Source organism: Haliotis rubra, unplaced genomic scaffold (genome assembly GCF_003918875.1).
Source record: "Haliotis rubra isolate DU_JTF1 unplaced genomic scaffold, ASM391887v1 Scf11, whole genome shotgun sequence".
In the NCBI taxonomy this organism is placed as follows: Eukaryota; Metazoa; Mollusca; class Gastropoda; order Lepetellida; family Haliotidae; genus Haliotis; species Haliotis rubra.
In genome coordinates, this window is record NW_025765003.1 from 4,504,781 (window position 1) to 4,531,764 (window position 26,984).

The 26,984-nt window shown below is 40.7% G+C and overlaps 1 protein-coding gene across 1 annotated transcript in view; it reads left to right on the plus strand.

Moving 5' to 3' along the window:
• Positions 1–15,995: 15,995 nt before the first annotated feature.
• Positions 15,996–26,984, plus strand: part of LOC124285218 (retinoblastoma-like protein 1) — a 51,244-nt gene continuing 40,255 nt past the window's right edge. The window contains 7 exon segments of the mRNA XM_046721415.1: positions 15,996–16,230; positions 16,549–16,682; positions 16,885–17,082; positions 23,887–23,950; position 24,713; positions 25,012–25,137; positions 26,225–26,385. Coding sequence (XP_046577371.1) covers positions 16,093–16,230; positions 16,549–16,682; positions 16,885–17,082; positions 23,887–23,950; position 24,713; positions 25,012–25,137; positions 26,225–26,385 — 822 coding nt within the window. The 5' untranslated portion in view covers positions 15,996–16,092.

The window sequence follows — 26,984 nt, forward strand, 5'->3', positions numbered from 1 at the left end:
TCTTTTTTCTTGTTCAGATTCTGGTTAGATGTATAGCTGTGCTGGTTGTAAGAAGTGGTCCTATGGATTGGGTGGTCAGACTCAGCAACTTAGGCTCTTACAAAGCAATGTTAGTATAAGGATTGTGAGACAATATTAAAATCTGGGTGTTGAGATCACGTTAGTGTATATCCCTTTGTGGAACAGACCCATGGGTAATGTGTTCCATCATACCCTTGCAACATAGGTCAGACTCAGACCTGGTTGATGCACGTCAATGTTCCCAGTTGTGTTCATCAATTATCTTAACCTTGATCACTTCATTGTTCAGAGGGGTGGTCGGGTAGCCTAAAGGTTAAAGCGTTGGCTCGTCACACCGAAGACCCGGGTTCGAATCCCACATGGGCACAATGTGTTAAGCCCATTTCTGGTGTCCCCCACCGTGATATTGCTGGAATATTGCTAAAAGCAGCATAAAACTAAACTCAGTCAGTCAGTCATTGTTCAGAGCCCATCATTGACAGGCATGTAGACCTCAAATGTTGCACAAGTGTTTACACTTTGAGTAATTTATGGCAATAAGGTGAGATAGCAGTAAAAGTATAAGTTGGCATACTATTAACCTGTCCACCCAGTATGGGTAACAGTCACAGAGTAATCGTGGAAATATACAGGAGCAACATGGACCTACTATCACACAGATTGGGGTTTCTTGTGTCATCTTATACCCTTGCGTTAACATGATGCATTGATTTTGTGATTGACACTATGTCCATGTGGTTGTTGGCATGTCTCCACAAACATCACAGGAAAAGTCAGAAGTAACCCATGTTTGAGCAATGAAGAAATTGTTTCCATGAAAACTTTTCTCTCGTGTATGGTTAATGCCCTGCAAGTTTTCCATCCAACAAAATCAGCTGACCTGATTTCTCAACATTTCATACTTTAACTAAACTGGACCAATTCTATTTTTATTTATATGCTGTCTGTTGCCATTATATTCATCCAACCTTTCCACAAGGCAAAGTTATATCCTTGCTGGCAATAGTGTAAAGTCCATCTAGTCTCTGCAGATTTCTGTAAAAACCTTAAAGATAACTTTCAACACCAAATGTCTAAGCTTCAGTTGATTATATGGACAAACCACAGGAATATGTGACAAAAAGAGGCAAACTTAATGAAGGAATTTCATCTTTTTTGTGTAGAGGGTATATCTCAAAATTTGAGGAAAAATAATTTGTATCAGACATAGAACACATTCTGGGTCATGCATTCAAATTTGTTCCATGAAACATTCTCTCAATAATTAACTTGACCATTGTTTGCTTGATGAATTAAGCCATAGGACTTGTGACAGTTACTGGGTTTGGGAAATAACCAGTTTCAGGTCTGCAAGGATCATTGGTGTGCCTGTAGATGATGTCTTGGCTGAGGAAATATGAACTTGAATATATCTTCTTTCTATTTGCCAATAGACAGCCAGAGCAAGATTTATTCAGGTCATGCAAAATCCCTTTTTCTGCTACATATATGATATGATGAGACTGTCAGATGATGTGTACACTTGTTACACGTTATCAATTTCCTATGTGGCACTGAGTCTAAATGTAGAGCCAGAGTCGGTCATCCATATTGAGTAGTATAATTTCTCCAGCAAACTTCAAGACATGGGGGCAGTGGGGTAGCCTAGTGGTTAAGCATTCACTAGTCACGCCAAAGGCCCGGGTTCAATTCCCCACATGGGTACATTGTGTGAAGCCCATTTCTGCTTTCTATCTCTCTCTCTCCCTCCCTCCCCCTGTGGCATAAAACTCGCCCCACTAACTCACTCACTCATCAATAAATGCACTCAATACATTTTAATGGATGGAGTTAGGCTCACATGGCAAAGTATGATAAAAGTATGGCTTGAAACCTGTGGCATTTGGCTCTGGTCACAGCTGTCTACACTGACCTTGTTACAGGCCCCTCTTTGTTCAGACATGACCCATGACATCAGTGTCAAACCTAGACTGACATAGTTCCCTAAATGAAGCTATGTCTAAGGTCCATGCAAAGGAGTCCACAGTTTGTCCAAGTGTCCCTATTTCAGTACATGAAAGAGATGCTTGCTCCTATACCTGCAGGAGCTGACCGAGATCAGAGATGGGGTGAACGGTTCAATACCATTCAGCTTTGGAAAAGGATACCAAGATACTTTATCTTGTTACAAACATTAAAACGGCTGTTTAATGTACTTTGATGTACATTACTTTACATTCATATAAAGTAATGATAATGAAATCGAGAAGTTCCAAGGCACTGTGGAATGCTTTTTGCATGGCAAATACCATCACATACAGTCATCTCACTCTGTGCCTGGACATTCATTCACTCTAATCAACATTAGTGTAGTATACACGTCCTTGGATCCCATCACTCAGTCCTTCAGTACATTGTTTCCAGATAGGAGTAACAGGAGAACAGATTCCCACTGCTCCATGGCCAGTGTACATGGTTGTGCCCCTTTAATTTCCGGATGTGCTGGTCATTGGTTTGAATCTCAAATATTGTGATGATTGCGCGCACACTGCACGGCACTGCACCGCACATGGGTAGCAAGACTGATCACACTTAACTTTCTTACTCTACTGTGAAGTAACTGTAACTACTCAAAGCATTGTTGACTTAAATCAATTACTGACCAGACAATAAAACCATGGTTATGCCTGTGTTTCTACTTATGGCAGTGTATTAACAATGAACTCTGCATTACTCTTCTCAGCAGTCCATTTTCATGTGACTAGATACTTTGAACAAGCCTCAGCTAGTACACATGTACTACGTTGTATTGCGTGCCTCAGCTAGTACACATGTACTACGTTGTATTGCGTACACTGACGTGTTAATTTTATCTTTTGATGAAAATTTAATGACTGAATTAAACTGATCTATATATAATGACAGTAACCTCAGTTTGTTACACAAGGGCCGTTGTTTGCACCAGCTTTCAAGTGCAGGAAGCTGTACATGCATGGTTGTGCAGATCGTGTGATCATGTAAAGGGCTATTGGGTAGACATTTTCTGGCTACATGCCAACCACAACAGGTCGGAGAGTGAGCAGAGAACGGAAGGTAGTTGAAAGTGTGAAAGGATGCACACTTTGGACGTAAACTCAAAGGAATTTAGCTTCAAGGGACCAATTCATTTTATCTGACATCATTTCCCGACATTAATTCTCAGAAAACCCCGTTCAAATACTGTTTACTGGATTGTGTGGGATATTGCAAAATGTTCACCAGTTCATTTAATATGTAGTTTGATGGAAGTATCCGCATTCATAGTGTGTTTATATAACATAGGTACTTGGTTTTGCTGAAATATACACATGGAAATTAATTAAGCGACACCCGATTTTGCCAACTTTGGATAAGTGTGATGTAAAACTGCCATCATATCAAGTCAGGAATGGGTCCAACACTACTCTATCATGAAAGTTGAACTTATTGAGTAATGAATAACACACAATGGTAAAAGGTGATAACATGTTTTAATCTTTTTAGACATGTGACTCTGAAGTGGGAATTTCAGCAAAATTGTTCCACGATACAACTTTGGTGCTGTGGAGATCGACAAAGGCACAGATAAGTTCATTTCTGGGAAAGTGTTATGTTAGGTATCAAGAAGACAAATCACCAACAAAATGGCAGTATACCCGCCACGAGCCCGGATGACGGCGTCGACCCTTCTCCTCGCATGCTCCAGTGAGTAGTCGAAGTCGTTCCAAATGCATCAGCTGCCACTCACGATGCAATGCAGCCTATAAACCAGCAAGATTCTGTGGACGAGGTTCCAGTTTTTTTATTCGACGTCCAATAATGTCCCAGACATGTTCTAAAGGATTCATATTTGGACTCGTAGCAGGCCAGCGGAGTTGGGTGAAGGCGTTGTTCTGGAGATACTCCTTCACAGCACGGGAACGGTGAGGCCGAGTGTTGTCATCCATGAATAAAGGACGAGTAGCTGAAGCATGATTGTCAAAATGAGGTACAAGGACGGGGTCAAGGATGTCCCTGATGTCCCTGATGTACCTGATGTATAGACCGCCATTGAGATTACCCCGAACCGTGACAAGATCCAGCTTACAGTCATGGGAAAGGCATCCCCAGACCATAACTGACCTCCCACCAAACGGAACTGAACCCTGCATGTTTCTTCTCACATACGCAGTGTTTTTGGTCCTCCAAACACGTTGACGTTCATCTGTGACCTGTAAAAGGAAACGGCTCTCGTCCGACCAATGGACCTTTCTCCATGACGTCTGACGTCGGGCCAAACACCAATCCAAACGGGCTCTTTTATGAAGATTAGTTAGTGCTGGACGCTTAATTACCCGTCGTGCCTCATGCCGATCGACTTCAAGCGGTTTTTCACTGTTCTGTTCCTCACAGCTCTGTTTGAAAGGGTTTTCAATACGCCACTTGTGGTGAAGGGTTGACGTCGCACAAGACGTGCCAGGGCATTATCTTCCACTCTGGTAGTCTTCCTGGGTCGGCCTGGCCTTGGACGATCCCTCACATGGTCGATGGCGATGAATTTTCTCACAAGTCTGCAAATGATAGAGTGATGAATGTTCAGCTGACGACCAATCGCTCTGGCGGACATTCCTGTTTTATGCATGCCAATAATTTCCCATCTCCTCCCTTATGAATATCGCCGCCGTGACATACTGATAGTTCTGAGTACATTATCACGAATTTTTATCATTTTATACCTTTTGGCACTCCCGACTGAAAGTGCTTTTTGCGGGGCAAGTGGGTACCTTGAATCCCATGCATGTCATGTTGTGTTCGCGAGATGGGTGTAATCCCCAAACTGAACATTCGTTAAAGGAAACGCCATTCAAAATATATACACCATCAAAACATTGTCATCACAATATTTAAAAGGTACAAAATTATTACAAAATGTATCGGGTGTCGCTTAATTAATTTCCATGTGTATAGAAAGTTCACTTAGGCAAAGAGATCATGGTGTTGGAATTTGAGGCGTTTGTCGTTGCTTTACACTGTTTTTCCTGTAAATGGACTAACTGACTGACTGAGTTTTGGTTTTACGCCGCTTTTAGCAATATTCCAGCAACATCACGGCGGGGGACACCAGAAATGGGCTTCACACATTGTACCCATGTGGGGATTCGAACCCGGTTGTTTTCGGCGTGACGAGCCAACGCTTTAACCACTAGGCTAACACACACACCCCACCGCCCCCCTGTAAACGGAAATCCCTCATAGATTGGTTTGCTAATTTAACGCTACACTCAGGAATCGTCCAAATATATGGCGACTGTATCTGAATAATCGAGCCTGGTCCAGACAATCCAGTGGTTGACATCGTAGGCATTGATCTGCTTGACAAGGATACGATTGCATTTATCGCCTGATCACCTAATGTCGTACTCGTTAAACATACTGACCAATGTCTGTGGTTGCCCTGATCAGACAACTACTGGTTTATTTGACGAGCAATGTTCCACGTCAAACAATCAAACGATCAAGTAAAACATTTTGTTATGTGTTGTGTTTTTTAAAATGGCCAATCCGGGATTCGAACCTGTAACACCGACCAGCGAAAATCATATTGAAGCTTGTTTTGCCATGAAGTTGTTGCAGGTTTAGGTGGCTCGCATTTCGCCATCAAATATAAAGTGAAGTTGAGGTGAGCGCGTGAAACGATGACCCTGCTCACAAAATTCTATTGTTGTTACCCGTAGATGAGGAAATATGGTAACTTTTTCTTTTCCACATGTTTACTTGTACTCGTACGATATCTCCTGCACTCACGCGGGCAGAGGACACAACCTCATGCTTATTTAAAGAAGAATTATCTCTGCACATTTCAGAGGAAATTGGCCTCAAAGGGTTACCCTTGAACACAAAGAAACATTGGCTTGATCCGCTTACATGATTTACCATTCAACACGTCAGGGCACTGTGTTCTCACCCCCACAGGGACTGCGATGTGTTATTGTTTAATCTGTGTTTGTTTGCCTTAATGTATATTTTAGGCAATCAATTGTTCGATGAAACCGAGGGCGTTTCAAGTAAATCTATACCAATAACCCATACAACGGTCGAGCTGACAAAACATGGCCATGTGCCAATACACAGATGACTGCTTCGGCTTCGGTTGTGTCAAGTTAATGGATCAGCGTACTTGAAACACAATTTGAATCCAGAATATGGGTTATTTAAAGGTACTACATTGAATATTACTGACTGACTGAGTTTGGGTTTACGCCGCTTTTAGCAATATTCCAGCAATTTAACATCACGGCGGGGACACCAGAAATGGGCTTCACACATTGTACCCATGTGAGGATTCGAAACCGGGTCTTTGACGTGACGAGCCAACGCTTTAACCATTAGGGTTCCCCACCGCCCCTCATGGAATATTAAGGTATGTATGTTTTATTCACTGTATTATACATGATACGTTTACTGGATTCAAATGTAATGATGCTTTTTGAGTAGCCATGTGGTTAACGCGTTCGCTCGTCACATTGAACACCCGGGTTCGATTTCCCATGGTGGTAGTATGTGTTTCAGAAATTGTGACAATGTTTTACATCATTGTGACGTATTAAAAGGTTACGTTTTACAACGGAAGAGAAGGAAGCATTCGAAGAGAATCTTTCTTTGTTGGGTATAATGAAGTTTGTTCCATCTCTCAGTAAAATGTGTGACGTGTAGTGTGTTTAGTGATCATCACACGGCACAGTCCGTTTGGGTTCAAATGAGAATGATGAATGATTAAATAACTCGAAATAGGGATAAGAAAAACACACACACACACACACACACCTCTGGATCCGCAAATGATAAATCGATCTACGCAATTGTAATACGATGACATTTGACCCGATCCCTTAGTTGCCTCTTACCACAGGGGCGTGTCTCTAACAAGCATGCTCGTGATGTTGATCACTGGATTGTCTGGTCTAGAGTCGATTATGTACAGACCGCCGCCATACAGTTGGAATATTGCGATATAACACATTACTTGTCAGACTTGCCAGCTGCCATGATAGTTTCATGGTGATTATTACTTCACACCGCCAGCAATCAATCTCTCTCTCTATGGAAGAGCTTCCTAAATTTTGATATTTCTATTCGCAACGTGGTGATATCTTAACCATTACGAATTTCCCTCAGGGTTAGTAGTGACAGTTTCTATAATTCTGCTTATTCACAGTCTCAGATATCGCCTATGTCAATAACATACTTCACATACGATGCAGGCAACGATCACATCGACATGTCCCAACGAATAACTTCCCTCGGCTGTTTTCGGCTTTCGGCGCGAGGTCTTTCCTGTCTGGACATGCGCATCGGGGTGATTAACGGTCACTGAAGGGTCGGTTACAGTGTTATTAAAATATTAATATGCACGGGGAACAAAAGAACAAACATGGGCACCAGAATTGGGCTCTACACAGTGTCTCCAGTTGGGTGATAGACAAGACAGACGGAACCCTATTTAATAGAACCCGGGTCTTCGGCTCAACGAGCGAACACCTTAACCACAATGCTACCTTTTCCCAAGAACAGAGGGTCAGTCAGACTGTTGAGGTACCCATAGAAGTATATTCACTGGACTAAAGTACTCGCCAGCTGTAGACCTCGTCGTCGAGTTTCATTAATTATGTTGGTGACTTCAAAGGAACTAACATTTAATTGTCCGAAATATGTGAATGTACAGCCCCTAAAACAAGTATGGCTTATAACTCGACACCGAGTTGAGTCATTCTCACCATTGTTTATGTAATATGCGCTTCGCAGGGAAGCTATTGTTTTACGACACTTGTCCCATGATCTGTCTGATCGCCGGTGTTGATTAGAAAGCTACACTGCCTTTGATCTTTCTCATATACAAAGCGAGTGTTTGCTCTCCCTTCGACACTAACAATGGGATCGAACTTCATCTCGCCGCGCAGTGTTTACGATAAAATGTGCAATGACACTTTCACCGAGGACTCGAGTCGGAATACAGATGTCCCCGTCCAGAACCTTCACTCGTGTGTTGTGTCTGAGCTACTTGTACTTGGCTTCCAGTACAACAACAACGGCAACAACAACAACAAAATGTTTTTACATTACTCCATCCATTTTTATCCACAGAATTATCGTGGTTCATAACGTTCCGATATTTTGCGCGTGTAGTTAAGCTATGTTCAATGGTGACTGGTCAGGCGAAGCCATTATACACCAGTGTTCCATTGTTGAGAAAATAGAATATATTCCGATATTTTGCACGTGCAGTTTAACCTTTTTAATGGTGATTGGTCAGTTGAAGACATAATACGTCACAATGTTTTATTGTTGAGAAAAAAACCTGATGTACAATAGAAAGTACTCACTGTTTCTGAGGGATTATCTGATAAAAAAATCAACGTAAATATTTTGGAAAGTGTTTCACTTGTGAAAGGGACAACCATTTTGTATACGATTTTCAAGTTAAACATACAGCCAGAACCCAAAAAACAGTTCGTTACAAGCCTGTTAGTTATCGTCGTAGTTTCCTGTGTTTGAATAAACAGTGCCTTTAGAATTTGGTCTAATGTAACATATGTTATAGCTTGAATTACACCTTCTCAGTAAAGTACATTGATGGGTTGAGGGCCATCCGTGATTCGATCCCACACTTTCAGAATGAGGCACCTAATCGCCAGCACCCAAAGACAGCCATGGTGAATCAACAGCCTGTGTGCCGGGTACCCATTCATTCCTGGGTGAACAGAGGACATATTCTTAAAAACAAAATGCCCAAAGAATAAAAAATAACTTTCAGGAATCAAGTCGCTGATCCCATCCAAGGACTCGCAGCGTCCATCACTGCTTCAATTCACCTGGTTTGTGACTAAACAGGACCACATACCACAACATATATGCAAACCTATAGTTTGTACGGATCCCGTTCATCGGGAAACGGTTACAGTGAGAACGTCAATGTATGGTTGAGACAACGGCACTACTTCTATGATGCTCCTATATATAATCTGGAAAACCTTATTCCGGACGCGGTCTGGTCACCGAATTGTCCCGGTACACGGTTTCCACTGTATGTTGCTTGCATCCCGGAAAGATTGCCTGGAGTTAGGGTGGTCATATTGACTACTGTATGTGAAGTAGTAATGGACCCTCAGTTGCACAGCACCGGCAGGGAAAATTCACCTGTTATCGACCACTGGCTTACCTGCACCGGAACATGTACGTTTGAATACTGTATGTCGTAATATGTTTAAAATTCTACCTACTCTTGATCGAACACCAGCCTTATAACCCAGTCATTCATTGTCAGTTCTGCATGGTGTCCTCCGTGAAGATCGTGTTAGAATAAGTAGTCTTAGACGTATTAGGCGACAACGCTTGACGTAAGAAGCAGAGTGAGTTTAGTTTTACGCCGCAATATATTCCAGCTACAAGGCGGTAGTCTGTAAATAATGCAGTCTGGACCAGATAATCTAGTGGTCAACAGCATGAGCATCGATCTACGCAATTGGGATACGATGGCCTGACGTAAGAAGCGACTATTCTTGGATTGGGTGACCACGGTCGCTGACTTGTCTGAGGCAAATCACCGTATCCCAGTTGCGTAGATCGATGATAATGATGCCAATTATTTTAGAAGCAATATATTGTCAAACTGAAGAAACATACCCATGCAAGCATTTCACGCTTGGCTGATCACGGCCGGCATCGAAATGGAAAATGTCACTTTGACACAGAGTTGCTATTTTACCCTCTCTATGTATCAAGGCATTGGCGGATCCAGTGTGTGTCTGTGTCTGTGTGTGTGTGTTTGTTTTCGGACCCACCCCCCTTTTGAAATTAACCCCGACCCCCCACCGAACATTCCTGGATCCGCCTATGCAAGGTGTCAACTGAGTGTAAACCTGGGTGTAATTAAGTGGGGAGAACGTTAGACATGTAGGTGTATAGAATCTCTACTTGTTGTGACATTTACCTTTAAAGAATATTTCAACCGATACTGAATATTTAATACTCCTCAGCAACAAGACGAATACCATATATTGCTTGTCTGTTCATATATATTTTAGGGGCAGTAGAGAGCAAGTTACATTCCCGTGTTAAACGACAAGAACTCCTTTCAGCCAGAATCAAACGACATTGATGGTCTTGCAATGTACTGCGAACTGGAATCAATATTGAAGACTGTTTACTGATGTGTTCAATACACTATGCTTCAAAGATTCACTTGACTACAGATCCCGAGGTACAGAAGCTCACCTTCATCCAGTGTTGTATAACGGGATCGCGAGGGTGTGATATTTCATTATTGTTCACTGTGCCCATGTTACTTATTGCTACCAAAGTATTATTCCATTATCATATTTCATTGAAATACAGTTATACAAGATTGAAATAAAACCATCATAATACACAACTGCAAATGAACAGCTTAGACATATTTTATTGGAAAGTGAGTAAATTTACTTTTTCTGGCACAAATTTACAACTCTATAAATATGTCGGAGAGAATTATGGATGTCATCTTCATAATTTGGAGAAACATCAGATTTCGGAGGATATACTTACTTCTTCATCGCCTGCTGGAGAAGAATAACCCGTTACTTTTCACAAGCTGTTGCATAAAATTTTAACTATGCCTGTATAAGTCAATAGCACACATTTTTGTATGCCGATGGCCAAGAGTGCGGTTAGGTAACATCCCCTGCAAACTTCCAGAGTTATACCTCCGTTTTCTGCTAACAGTGTATAGTTCTGTGATGGAATGTAAATGAATCTTAGGCATTTCGTTTTAAAACTATAACTTTTTCAAATGACCCGATTCATATTTTAACTATATATATTTAAACAGATTTTTGTTTGTATTTCATAAAATATACGGAGCGGTGGGGTAGCCTAGTGGTTAAGCCGAAGGCTCGGGTTCGATTCCCTACATGGGTACATTGTGTGAAGCTCAATTCAGGTGTCCCCTGCCGTGATGTTGCTGGAATAATGATAAAAGCGGCGTAAAACTAAACTCACTCACTCGCACTCGTAATAAAATAAAGACCCTCTGCAAAGTGTCTACCGCAGGTAGTCCAGGTTGGAAGTATATGTTTCACTTAATTGTGTAACGTCTGTATAATTTAGAATACAACTGCGATATTCAAAATGTTTTGTACAAAGAAAGGCTTTTCGGGTATTTTCTTGTTCCACGATTTACAGCTCTGTATTCGTATAGTGAGATGATATATTGTCAGTCAAAAGTTTTAATCTGTACTGAAAGTGTGGCCAGGTAGGATGGAAAGAATCGGACACAATCTTCCCTCGATTTGTCACCACGATCTCATTTGAAATGTGTTCAGCGCTTGTGAATCTGATACCCGAGATCGAAGTGAAACTGCCTGAGAACCAGCGTTCCAGCCAGACCGGTGCTGTATGTGAACAGCATTTGTCTCTTAGGATAGCCTCACACATCGATCAAGCTACAGAGACGGGGTACTTTTGAAAATACTTAATTGTAGGAGTAATTACTGTGGCGGAAGCGGCATGTAAGCAATCGTCCGTGATTGCCGTACAAGTTGGCGCTTGATTGTACAGGTGCGGGCCCGTTGGGCGACTTTTCATAGTGACCGCGTGGAGGGTTGGGTAGGATTACGGACTTAGGGTCTTTCTTCTAATGAATTTAAACGGATGATTTCAATTTTTATTGCAGTTTGCTCTTACATGTGGTAGGGGAAGGGGAGTTTGGGTTTGAGTGTCGGCATTAGTTCATATGAAATACTAAACGCGGAGCTTTGTTAAATTTATACAGATAAAGTTGTGAAGACGCACAGGACTCACGGGGTATGACGCCATACCAATGAAGCCATAATTGCTTATCCTTGTACGAAAGAAACAGGCTTAAATGTGGTTGGATCATACAGATTTGGTTGGGTTTGTTGTTTTACGCCGCACTCAGCTATATTCCAGCTATATGGCTGCGGTCTGTAAATAATCGAGTCTGGACAGACAATCCAACGATCAACGCAATTGGGATACGATGACATGTGTCAACCAAGTCAGCGAGCCTGACCACCCAATCCCGTTAGTTGCTTCTTACAACAAGCATGGCTTACTGAAGACCAATTCTAATCCGGATCTTCAAGGGTTGGGTCATATACAGTCGAACGGTCGTTTTCCTTTTACCTAAGTGGCATCATGTAGATCCCATTAGCCACAGATATATAAAAGATAAAGTCAGTTGGAGATCTACTGCGCGATCCTGGTCGATTTTTAAAATCTCGCTACCGTGCCAGTCAAACACGCTCAAACATGTACTGTTTATATTCTTAAAGAAACCCAACTTTGTGATTATGTATCAGCTCAGCTGGTGATAACAGACAATTTAGTCTTGTGGGACATAACATACATGTATATCTTCCTTCCGCCATTATTGGTTTCCGGACGACAAAGGGAATGCATTCTCGGGACACAGGGTAGGGTTGTATCGGTTTGATTGAAATAATTCAATACCCTGATTCTGTCTGCCTACTTGACGTAACAGTTATTACTCAAAGTCCTAAGACAATTTCAAACAAGGCACTATTTACAGTTATAGGAGGAGTGAAAAGGGTTAAACGTCTCGTTCAAAACTATTGCAGCTACATCGTGACGTGCAGAGAAGTTCGATCCCCATGGGAATGTAAAACACTAGTGGCCACTGGCCAAAAGGCGGTGCCCCTGTGATAGATATCACTGACTGACTGAGTTTGGTTTTATGCCGCTTTTAGCAATATTCCAGCAATATCACGGCGGGGGACACCAGAAATGGGCTTCACACATTATACCCATGTGGGGAATCGAACCCGGGTCTTCAGCGTGACGAGCCAACGCTTTAACCACTAGGCTACCCCACCGCCCCTGATAGATATCAAAGGTGCAAGGGTGTGTATATACTAAATGTGGAAAATGTTCTTACTTTTTACGTTTTTTGCTTGAGTGAGTGAGTGAGTATGGTTTTACGAGGCTTTCAGCTATATTCCAGCAATATCACGGCGGGGGAAAACCAGGAATGGACTTCACACATTGTACCCATGTGGGGAATCGAACCCGGGTCTTCAACGTGACGTGCAGACGCTTTAACCATTCGGCTACCCCCCTCTGTTTTTCTTTTTGCTTTAGAGACCCGTTACAGATAAAACCTGACACCCAGGGTAACGCTTGCCCCAAATAAGAAAAGATAAACAGTTAACCTTTTGAAAACAAAAGCAAGGTTATTAAATGAGTTGAACAAGCTACTTGTTATGCATGGTAATTCTATTAGTAAGATTCAAATTGGAGGTATGGGTGTTACGGACTTTGGCATTTGTTTCTTAATTTCACACTCACAACCGCTCGCATTCCGTACTTAAAGGTTATTGTGACATATAAACTAAATCTAAATAAACAAGAATTATCGTACCTTTAAATCAAGGTCACTGAACTAAAAAAATAAACATATCTATATTAGCTAGTTCGTTCACTTGGTATAGAGCTTAGATTGAGGCTATTGCTGTAAGAAATACTCCTTTCAATGATATACTTATTGTGGATATAAAACGGTAAAGTGATAACATGTATAATTGTTTTAAAAACGTTTAGAAACAAAGAATTTAGCCAAAGCAAGAGTAGATCAAACACATCATCAGTACACACACACACACACATATATATATATATATCATCAGTACACTCATCATCATATATATATATATATATTAAATGATGGCTATATATAACATAAACAATATATATAACTATATATATGAATAAACCTTATATATATTCTCTTCCTGGATCCTAACGGAGAAAGTTGTAAATCAGATTTTAAATGATGGCTATCTCGATAACACAAAATATTATAACTTTCTGAAATGAATAAACCTTCAGAGAAAGACATTCCACTTCATGCAGCACATTTTATGAAAGTTAATAAAGAAAATAACACAATGTTTTTAATACGCACGTACAACTATGTGTATTGGTTCTTGTAAACTAGGTGTCCCCCACACACACACACACACACACACACGCGCGCTGTCGCCTATAGCAGAGCTATATATAAATAAGAGGTTGAACTCCGCATGTAAACAAACTGGGAACTTGCTGACCAAGCAAATCTTTCACCTCGGAGATGCTCGTAATATTACGTCATGTGTCGTAATCGCGCCCCTTTATTACCGGCCGGCGTAACACCTCTCTGATAACTGATAAAAACAATTACCAACCTGTAGTTCACCCACTCCGACCCCGAACCCACGACGCCATTACTAAAAATTGTTGACTGAAACGTCAAGTCGCCGACTCTTTGTTTTGACGCGCGGCCGGTAGGTTGTCCAGATGGCGACTCGTACCCCGCCCCTCCTTCCCACCACCCCTAGTTCGTTTTCTCGGTGCCTCCCGCCGGTCATTATACCTTTGAGCGCAATGTGCACTATTTGGAGCAATACTTTTACGAAGTTTCGCGGAAATAGGCGAGCATTTCCGATTGACAGTGAACGGACGACAGCGGGTAATTACAGTGTACGGTTCTCTACCCAATCGATCAGATCTGCATGTCGGAGCTTTGTCCAAAGCCGTTAGTTAATACAACGTGTTGTTACATGATGAGTTTTGCTTTCATCGGATTCACAGCTATACCCACCTGCCGACTTGAATCTGTGTAAGGTGTTCGAAGGTACACCCATGCCCGTCACTGTAAGGCAGAATGTTTTCGTAAAAAATCACGCAAAATAAAAAAATAAAAATAAATGATAATAATCATAATAAGCAAAGGGTGTAACCAACATCTGTAAATAACAACACTGGACGCGTGGCGTATGTCCAACATGTAGCATTTACACTTGTAGAAACAGATAAACGAAAACACGTAGCTTTATAATAGAAAAGCAGATGAGGTTGAAGGATATGGTACCAGGGCTGATGAAAATAACTCTCTTCAGACGTCATCGTATGAATATAGATCATGATAAAATATAACACTACCAGATCTTACATCGATATCAGGTCTCTGATCATACTAAACACGGGCGGATACAGGATTTTCGTTTGGGGTGGGGTGGGGGTGCACCCCAATCCTCGGAACCCTGGGCATAAAACATGTAGTACATTTGGAACACTCTTGGGGGTGGGTGGGGGGTGCGCACCCCCCTCTGGATCCGCGCATGCTAAAGATGATAACGGCTCTGAGATGGTGAAGTAATAATACCTTTACGTAATAATCATGACGATAAGTACTTAAACCATTAAAAGGTATGAAATGCGAAAAATATGTGAGAAACGGATATTCCTCAACGAAAAACGCACCTGTATTGGTGTCATTTCAATGAATTACCAAGAACGTTATTAAACGTAGATGTTCCATTAACACTTTATAATTTATTTACAGACCATAAACGTATGCTCTCTGATCTATTTCAGTTTCCCTGGGTGACAAATTACAAGAACTTGAAATACACATCAAAAGCACACAGTTAAAAAGTTATTGGAAGAATACAAGATGCAATCTGTCAACGAACAATACAATGACGTCATATATAGTTGAATGACGTCACTATGAAAACAGTTATCCAAAAAACATGATATAGATGTAATATTAGATTATATAAGATATGAGGATAACAATACATTCGTGTTTTTATTTACACCAGTACTAAAATCTGCTTTAAATAATGATAAACAGATCTGAAACACTTTTTAGTAAGCAACAAATTGTCACTGATAATTGTTTTTTGTACCATGTTTACATTTAGGTCACAATAGCAAGGTGCCCGATTCATCCGCGAGATCCATACTATGTTTTGTTTTATATCTGTAGTTAAAACATTAGTAACATATATCTAATAACATACTAAATATAACTGGGTGGGTCACAATTATGTTTGTAGTGTATAACGTCCGTTAATAGACTTTAAACGAGGATCTATATCGTTACGCGGATATGACCTCAAAGCTGTGATGCGGTAGGTGACATGTCTCTCGTTTTTCCCGCCACTCGAATGTGAGTAGCGGTATCATACGCTAGTGATCGGCTAGCCATTGTCAGCCGCGATCACTGAGAACGGTGCAGATTCCTCGTCCAAGATGGGCTTGTCCGACGAGGGAGAGGCTAATGTGCAGCAACGATATGAAGAACTATGTTTGGACTTAAATATGGACAAAACTGCTGAGGGCGAGGCGTGGGAATCGTACCAAAGGATCCAGCAAAATTATACTCTTGAAGTACGGGCTCTATCGTTCGGCCATGTTGAGTTTAAATGACCGGTATTCGTAGCTTCCGTCGTTCTAGGTTCGATCGGAGTACTGTTATAAATGATCTGATTGCAGTTCTAATAAGTGCATATTTCCACTTTATTACAGATATATGACTTACATATTTTTGCATCGTGTTGTCTCGTAGAAACTTGCACAGATCGCCCATTGTTTTGGTCGTATCGATGTATATACATTCTATTTATGATCACGGGTGTCAGCCTAAAAAATAACTCTATCCTCATTTAGTCGAAGTGGATTGTTGATAAAATGTTTGCTATTTAACAGGGTGACCAGCTTCACTGGTTGGCATGCGCTTTATATGAAGCATGTCGACGCACAGTGGTTCCAACTGTAGGCCGGGGACAAGTAGAAGGCAACTGCGTATCGCTAACAAGGTTGCTGCGATCAGCAAAATTCAGGTATTTAAAAATTACATATCTTTCTTATGACAGCAAGCAATATAAGTTGGATCTCATGACATGTCCGTTAATTATCTCTCTATTAACCATCGCCCGGCAAAGCAACACGGAAGTGAAAGAAACACCCTGGAGAAGGGAGAGGATGAAATTGATTCTTATTTTGATTCCTGTCAATCAGCTTGTCAATTTCTTTTCGTTTCAGCTTGATCCAATTCTTTAACAAAATGAAAAAATGGGCGGATATGGCGAGTCTGCCTCAGGAGTTTAGGAATAAAGTTGACCGCCTTGAGAGAAATTTTGCAGTGTCGACGGTGATCTTCAAGAAATTCGAGCCCATTTTTTTGGATATATTTGAAGCACCAAGTGAAATATCACGACAACAGAGGAGCAGAAAACCGCGGTATGTCATTTGGGATCTATTTAATGAATTTTCATGTATCTACTTGTAGCTTCATCATATATATAATATACTAGCTGCAGTGTTCATCCCCCATCATCAAAGGTCAAGGTCACTTAAGAGTTTTGTTGCTGAGGGAAACTCGGATAACTGGGCTATATTTAGATTCCCCTCAAGCCATGAGTCTCTGCATTTGCATATGCAAATGTAAATGAAAACTTTATTAATTTTTTTTGGTGTGTGTGTGTGCTTAATGTAATGGTATTGCTGCAATATTCATTTGTGATAAATTCAATCGTTTTTAGAAAATATCACATCGTGTTAAATTTTTCAGTTCTTTAGTATTGAGGTATTCACTCAAAAATTTGATAATGATTTATATTTTGAAGTCACATTCTTAAGTGACCTTATGGAGGATGCAGTAGTATTCTGTAGAAGTTCACTTGCATTTAGTTATTGTTGTCAATCTTCCTTTTGCTCATTTGTTGATTGTGCTTATTATAATAATCACATTAATATAATGTCAAAGATGCTTCTCTAATTGTTGTGATAATTTCCAGAAAATCTAGTCATAGCAAGTCCCGTGTATCTTCATCTGAACGGAACAGGTACCCTCTCCTTCCCAACCCCTTACCCCCCAATATGTTGACATTCTAACACTGTCACCTGTTGAGCTAACACTTGATATAAGTTTTGTAGATGTTAGACGCTGCACTGGTTATCTTTTAGACATTTCTGTAGTTATGTAGTTTCACTACTGCAGATTTAACACAGATAACACAGCACCCTTTTAACACCTAAGTTCCATGTTAAACATTTATTCACGTCTTCTTTATCCAACTGTCACAGGAAATATTTAATGTGAAACAGTGTTTTACCGTGACTTACGAAAATGGGGGTCCAGGAGATCCTGCTCTATTAATTACAAGTGTCCTTGCTGGTAATATGAGGTTCTTGTAAAGTATTGAAATGGTGGGCTTCAGCATTATTCTGTGTACATGTACGTTGGTAAATCAATAATGAAGCTAACGACTTTATGGATAACTTTTGATGCACTTTAGATACACTCTCTGTATGTTTTTGCGTCTTGTCGGATGAGGTAGTTTGGGTTTTCGACGGCCACTAACTCCATTCTCTACATTTGTGTGTAGCGTAAAACCCTGGTGAAAAAAAGGCAGATGGATCCGTGACAGGAAGTTTATGCTTCTACTTGTTTAGTCTTAGGTTAAATTCCCCACATGGTACAGTATATATAGGCTGTTATTTGTATTGATGGATGCTCTTGATGAATTGTGTGGTCCAGACTCAATTATTTACAGACCACTGTCATTGACGTAATAATAATGATTAGGAAATTTATATCACGCTAGTTCCACATCACTGAGTGACATGCTCAATGCGCCATTGTTCGATGTACATGCATGGAACATTGCTGAGCGGCATTAAATGACAGACATATCAAATGTTATTGGTAATTGCACATCGATATTCCCTGACCAACAGCATCAAGTTTACAACATACAGCTCATTGACGCATGTAAAGTGCTTCTTGCGGTGAAGATGAGCTGATTTCTGGCGTCCTACACCGTCATATTGCTGGAATATTGCTAACAGTGAGGTAAAACTCAACTCACTCACTCTTCAAAGATTAAGCTGGTCTACTCAGGTGCCTTATTTGGCCACTGGTCTGCAGCAGATTCCTGACGTGGAATTTTAAATTTCCTAGATTGTGTTATATACTTTAATATAACAATTATTATGGCTTTTAGAAGTGAGTGTATTTCATCGACCATTTGAATAGAATTATGATATTGTTCCAAATATTCAACCAAGAGCACTTAATAGTTTGGATCCGGACTGTTAGTAGGCGTTGCTGATGCGACTGTAGGCATAATTTAAGCTCTCGTCTGTTGTGGAAGACCTGTCTGGCGTTATATAAATTTATAGGCATGACCCTGTTCAGCAACATGAAACTTTGAAAGTAGTGCTACTCTTGTCCAATGCTGTTATACCTTGTGGAAGATAATGGTTTTACATCATATATTCCAGCAGTATCATGGCATAGGACACCAGTGATGGACTTCATAAATTGTAGCCATATGGGGAATAGATCTTGGGTCCTCGGCATAATGAGCTTTAGCCTTTACCACTAGGCTACCCCATCACACACACACACACACCCCATTCATAATAGACCTGTGACAGTTTATATATCAACAGTAATGGAGAATGGGGCCCATTAGTGCATAGGTTTTAGTTGTTTAACCCGCACTCAGAAATATTACAGCTATATGGCGATGGTGTGTAAATAATTGAATCTGGACCAGACCATCCAGTGATCGATAGCATGAGCATCGACCTACACAATTGGGATACGATAATGTCAGCAAGCCTGACCACCCGATCTCATTAGTCACCTATAATGGCATGGGCTACTGTAGACCAGTTTAACCCGGATCTTCACCGATCTCCATGACTGCATGTCTATCTACTAGTATTACCCTATGTGTGGTGTGAAAGAAACTGACTGAATATTGTGACCAGACAATTACAGCATTGTCACAGCAAAACAGTAGCTAAAACAGTTACTGTTGATTGTCTGGTTACTCTAAATAGTACACAGTGAGTACCGATATTTGTTCATGGCTGGAAGAATACAAATACGTCATTGTTCAGTTTTGCTCTTTTATTTCTAAAAGTGACGTGCGTTATATATTTATGAAGGAAATAACAAACCTCTATTGTCAACAGGATATCCTTCTGTGTGTTGAACATCTTAATAGATGCCCTGTGTTTTGTGCTTGTTGTTTTACGTGTCTGGCACCCAGAATATTCACTCCTGCTTCACTGACTGGTTAGTGCAGTCCAGACTTAATTATATACATGCCACTGATCTACCTGCACTATAGCTGACCTTGTCATAGAGCAATGATATCTCACCTCATGATCAAATAATAGATCTGGAAGGCTTGATAACCAGACCTTGGTGAATGGGGTGTACCACTTTCAACAGCTTAGATAGCCTTAATGAAGAATTTGTGGGCCGACTCCCCACTGTCGACCACTAGTTGGCTAATTCTCCCCTGGTCACTCGCTGTTGCCATGATACAGTGAAATTGACTTGCATTGATCCCTATTCCAGAGCAGGGTTCAATATAGCTCCCATGGTATCAATTTACCAGAAATATTATACAAGATTATTAATAATTCAGGTCACTTATTCTGTGTTAAGTCTTACCGTCCCAATTCAGTTAATTAGACCTACTGACCTTAGTTGAGTGCCCCTTAGAGATTATGTTTGAAAATATGACCCCACCACCATTAGAAATTTTGTTTATGACTTGTAAATCCAGACGGTTTGTGTTAACCTTATTTAATTAGTCCCCAGAGTTTGTAGCAAGTTCTCTTAGGACAAGTCTACTAATTTGATGCATTGGGAACTGGTTCAGAATTCTTGCGATAAATGCTGCTTGTCAAAGAAGACAATTAAATATTTTTATCTGTCCTCTCTGCGGATTAGTAGTCTGAAAGGCTAGCAGACAACCGTGACTTTCACAGGCTGTTGTCTCAGGTGGAATATTATTGCAACACTAAACAACAGCGAGGCTTGTGTCAGACAACATTATCAAGAGTCAGTGCTTGTTTCAAGACCCATCTGGGGATTAGTTGGTCACAATGTGTGATTGACCTCTGTTTCAGTGTACGCATTACATGAATATCATGCTGTTGTTGTCATAATCATTATGGTCCTATATATAATAATAAGATTAGTAATTCTAATCAATAGTTAGATATAAGAATGCAAGGTTTTATTTTGACTTGCTCAGAGAGATATTAGGTCCCAAGTCCGCACCAAATGTCAGTACAATTTCTGAAAATACACTTTAAAAGTTTCCCAATGTTTTTAATATATGTTACTAATAACTGATGTTATGGGTTGTTGAAATGACCTTATTTTAACTGATAACAACTGGAATGCAAATTAAGAGGTTCAAATGTTGATATATATTAATACATTAAAAGCAGCCTCAGAATGCATTGTTACAATAGGCTTACTTTAATTTAACTAGGAAATGCTATTATAGTCCACATTTGCTTGCTGAGACACTCCTTGATAAATATCTGGAATGTAATATTCTTAGATAACCACTAAGGCACTTGTTGTCATGGTAATTGGTCTGACTGATCTCTGTGGAATGGTTCTGTATGTTGTCCTGTTGCTTGTTGGATGTGTTTCTCTATGAACTGGGGCGGTAGGGTAGCCCAGTGGTTAAAGCATTCGCTCCTCACGCAGAAGACTCGGGTTTGATTCCCCAAATGGGCACAATGCATGAAGCCCATTTCTGGTGTCCCACACCATAATGTTGCGGGAATATTGCTAAAAGCGGTGTAAAACCAAGCTCACTCCCATACTCTTTATGAACTATGACCTGTGGTCAGCACTCAGCAATATTCCAGCTATATGGCCGTGGTCTGTAAATAATCGAGTCTGGACCAGACAATCCAGTGATCGACAGCATGAGTACCGATCTGCGCATTTGGGAACCAATGACGTGTCAACCAAGCCAGCGAGCCGGTCCCGTTAGTCGCCTCTTACGACAAGCACTAGTTGACAGTGTATGTTGAGTGGTCAGTGGTATGTTCCTGTATCTGTAAAACTGAAAGAAATAATAGATGATATTTGTTGTTACCCTGTCTAGCAGATGGCATCATGGGGATGGAACGAAGACTGGTTGAGTGTTTCAGAATGGGGTATTCTTAATACACTGTGGCAGGGGTGGAAATAACCCACTGCCTGACACCCGAGTCCAGTGTTTTTTTCTGTTGGGCAAGCAAATTTGTATATCACACTGTACCGGTGTCCAGTTGACTTTCCAATATTAATTATGTTGTTTATTTAAAAAATCAAAAAGAAAACGGCCGGTATAGTGGAAAAATTATCAGGGCAAGTGATTTTACATGTGCCACTGTACCAGTGTACTCTAGCAATTTTAAAGTTATTTCCACCCCTGTGTGGTATGGTGTCTCATTTGACACTATAAAGCCAGCATTGTCTGGACGAGTACAAGGAGACGTCATACTTGGCTATTGAAGAACACTAATATTGATGCTTATGCTCAACCCCCATTTTTCACACCTTTTCCCTGATTACAGTAACGATTCCTTGATAACGTAACCCTATGGATATTCCAAGTTAGAATTGGTTCTGAGCGGTCTGTCCTAGTTGTAACCAATGTTATAATGGTAACGGTTACAAAATGGTACATGGCTCATGATATCCATCACTGGGTTGAGGTGTATAGTATTTCTATATTATTGCCAAGAGTGATCTGAATTGTTACACAAGTTTAGAAATGATTTTGAAGAACACCTCTATGGTCAATCAAGATCTCTCTTGATCACTGAGGGGATTAATGGTCAGAATATTTATTTTGCACTGTTGCTATTTAGTGGTTTTAAAATAATTCAGTGAATGTCAGTTGCATGGAGATACTTTTTGCCCTAATATAATGACACTTAATATAACTAGTTGTACTAAGCTAGTACACAGTTTATGCAGTGCAGTTGGGATACTGTTTTAGAATTGGTCCTCGGCACCCAGTGCTTGTTGGGACAAGATAGATGGGGTGGCGACTTCAGTGGTTTCATGTCATTGTATCCCAGTTTCATGGATCGATGCACATCACATTAATCACCTTATCATCTAGTTAAGGTCTGATTATTTAAATGCTTTTGTCGCATATTTTAAGTATGGCAGAGCGCAGTGTTAAACACAAAGCAAAACATTGCAATTAAGGTTGGCGTACTGTCCTTGGGCTTCAGGGGTACTTTAACCTAGGGACACTACATCTTTAAACTTTCGACAGTAAACAAACAAATTTAATTGGCTACAATTTGTTGGGGAAACACTCTCCCACCAACTTGGACAAAGCAGTCCTGGTGCTCACTCTATGCACCGAGGCAGCCCATTAGCCAGAGAGCGCTCAAAATCTAGATGGAGATTTAGTTTTTTCGTAATATGTTATTCTTTTGCATACACCACTTCGAAGATAGGAATGTTATTTTAGAAGCGTTTATGTGTGCTCTTTGGAATTTAAGTGTACCAACTGGAAGAATAAGTTTTAAGTGAGAGAAAGAAATAGATTGATTGATTGAAATTCTGTTCATGGGTTCATTATTTGCTGGGGTATTTTTTTTCAGTAGACTTGTGTGAAGTGCCTTGATCACACAATAAGAAAGTCACAAAGTAGTTTTACTTAAATATAACTGATTTGTCATTGTGCCTTTAAGCCACCTTGAAACACATGTTACCTGTGCCATTATGATTGTAACCCTGTCATTGACACTTTAATCAGTGTATGAAATAACCAAAAAACTGAGCCAGACCTCAGGAATGGTAACTTCAAAATGTTACCAGCCTAACATGGATTTAACCGCACCAGACAATCCACAGAAAATAACCCAATGCTTAGTAACAATGAATAATTAGATTTTAAGATATGGTGAATTTACTCAGATGTATGGAATATGTCGTCTAATTTTTTCCAGACCATCGGGCTGGCTAGCTGTAAATCGAGATCTGTCAGAAATCTAGCCCGTCTCGGGCGGTCGGACTGGCGTTATTTCATACACTGCTTTAATACAAGAAATTTTGAAACCCACACTTGTCCTGGCAGAATTGATGAATATGACCATTGGTGTCTAATGTAGTTAAAATGTAGTGAAATGCTTTGTGTAGAAAGGCCCTAGTCTGAGAGGGCTAGAATAATTTACTGACATCTCAGTTTCAATGACTTTGTCTTACAGCCGCCTACCCTGCACATCCGCAGATGTTTTCAACTTCGCATGGACAATGTTTGTTCAAGTAAAGGTGAGTTGACCATTTGATTTATGGAAAAATATGTCATATGAAAGGAAACAATGTATCTGGAATGGCTGGCATCATTACCAGTGAGTGTACCATGCAGAGACGTCAGCCGTTACATATTTTAGCCTTTAAGTATGGTTTTGTGAGTTTCCTTGCCCCAGATCGTAATATGTGGTGTGCGGTGGGGTAGCCTATTGGTAAATGCGTTTGCTCATCACACAGAAGACCCGGTTCGATTCCCCACATGGACACAATGTGTGAAGCCCATTTCTGGTGTCCCCCACCGTGATATTGCTGGTATATTGCTAAAAGCGGCTTAAAACTCTCAGTGAAAACAGGGAGCTAATTGCTTGTACAGTGTTTTTACTTTAAACTCTTACATTGTGCTGTAACCATCATCCGTTTTCTCATGACATTGTTCCTGTTTTACCCCACTGAGTGCTCTGGTAGCTTCATTCTGGATTGACATCTCTCACCATGTGCACTATGAAAAGAAGCACAAATGCTGTGAAAAAGTGTTTGAAATGCCTTGATTCCAATTCCGTTTCTGACTTCCTGATGCCTTTGTTTTGACACCGACTTGATGCTATTTTACAAATGCAATCATGTATCAAATCTTCATCACATTGTTTTGGGACCACCCTTGAAGGAGTTGACAGTTATGCAAGTGTTTGATAAAAAATACTGATTAAGTCATTAATATTTTAGCATTTAACAAATTCTTTTTCAATGTTTTCTAATTTGGCTTTGGCTTGGACAAAACAGGGTTATTGTGACACAACTGGTGAATATTTTATGGCTATGTAATGTTAATTTGGGGTAATTTAGCTTTGCAGCTCTTTCTGAAACACTTAATGTCAGTGTTGTGATGTTATACCTTTTGACATTCGAGTTAAATTTCGACCATGGCTGAATGGACCATTGACACAGAGCAGCAAACAGTGAGAATTCATATTATTTTAACAATATGATGAATTTGCCTTCCAAGGGCTCTTAGTTTGGAAGCCAAGGTAAATCTGTCGAAGGCAGGTATAGTTGACTGTTGAGTTGCTGCTTGTTTACAGGTAATTTTCCAGCCATCAGCGACGACCTCGTCAACTCCTACCATCTGCTGGTGTGCTGCGTCGATTGGATCTATGCCAATGCTCTTCTTGGAGGACGCAAAGATTTGCTCAACCCCGAATTCTCAGGTAGGACAACAGTGAGATTCCTCTTCAGGCACTAGGTTCTAGGGTGGCATAGTGGTTAAACATTTGATCGTCTCGCTGAAAACCTGGGTTTGATTTCCCACAAGGGAACAAAGTGTGAAGTCAGTTTCTGGTGTCACCCTGGTGATGTATTGCTGGAATAAACAGCTAGTAAAACTTTACTTTCTAGGAAAAAGTTCAGGAGATCAGTTAAACATTGTTCTGAATGAACTGATTTACAGACTATTTTGGAGGTTTGAATGGTCCTTTTTGGACTACTTATGTCTTTCACTACCCTACCGCTATTACTTTGATTCTAGGTTGTAAAGGTAAATTTACTGTGCAGAGTTGTGTCCCATAGGTCTGTAAGGAGCCTGTGATCATGGGTTTGAATCCCAGAATTGTCGTGACAATATTCATGGTTTTTGTGTTTCACTGGAGGTTTTGGACCCGTGAAAGTCCGGGTTTGAATATTGATCTTCAGTTACCCATGCTTGTCGTAAGAGGCGACTAACGGGATCGGGTGGTCAGAGTCGCTGACTTGGTTGACACGTGTCATCAGTTCCCAATTGCGCAGATCGGTGCTCATGCTGTTGATGACTGGATTGTCTGGGCCAGACTCGGTTATTTACAGACCGCTGCCATATAGCTTGAATATTGCTGAGTGCGGCATAAAACTAAACTCACTCAATCACTCACTGCAGGTTTCCCTATCACATAAGACCCGGGAAGATTTGGGTTAAAATTCATCTTCAGCAACCCTTGCTTGTCGTAAAAGGCGACTAACGGGATCGGGTGGTCAGACTTACTGGCTTGGTTGACACATGTGTCCCAATTGCGTAGATCGATGCTCATACTGTTGATCACTGGATTGTGTGGTCCAGACTCAATTATTTATAGACCGCCGCCATATAGCTGGAATATTGCTGAGTGCAGCGTTAAACAACCAACCAACCTTACACATAAGCAGTGTCATATTGCTGGAGAATCATTAAAAGTGGATTTAAAGATCACTCAACCTCCTTCCAATAAAATTGTCATGCTAGAAATGAACTGCTGATCAACCTTAAACCAAACTGACTCTGATCAGGTTTGCCGGACAACTACCACAGTCGAGACTGGAAGGCTCCGGTAGAGGCTCCATGCATCATCCAGCTGCTGTGTGACAAGCACGACGGCCTCGTGGTGGAGGCCAAGACGATCAAGGAACACTGGTGGAAGCCCCACATAAAGAAGCTATACGAGAAGCGGGTACGTACATAACTCTCATTGGAGCATGGTACACTTCTAACTAGAACCTATCATGATGTTGTGGTGACTGGATATTGGTTAGTTAAGGTGAGGTAGGTTTTCTCTCCTGTTTCACTAGGTATGTAATCTCCTGATTCGGGTTCAGAGAGCGGAAGGTCGCTGGTTCGATCCCCGACAGCGTCATACCAAAAGACGTTAAAATATGGTACTTGTTGGTCCCTGTCTGGCGCTCGGCATTAATGGGTACAACAAGGACTGGTTGGCTCGGAGTCAGTATAATGTGTCTGAGTGGGGTATTCATGCTTCACTGCGGCATGGTATCTCAGTGGGCTAGCACTATAAAACCAGCTTTATAAGTCTGGGCTAGTACAAGCAGTTGTCATATGAGCGAAATATTCTCAAGCAAGATGTTAAACCCAATTTCACCTCACCTCACCTCAGAGGTTGTGGTACCCCATACTTGGTGAATAATAATTGGGCAAGTTTGGTATGATGATGTTTTAAGATCTGCATCATTTTTGGTTTTCCTCAAGCTGAAACACTTGTATGTTGCTTACTGTTCAAAACAGCTTTACTTATTCACACACTCACTGTAACAC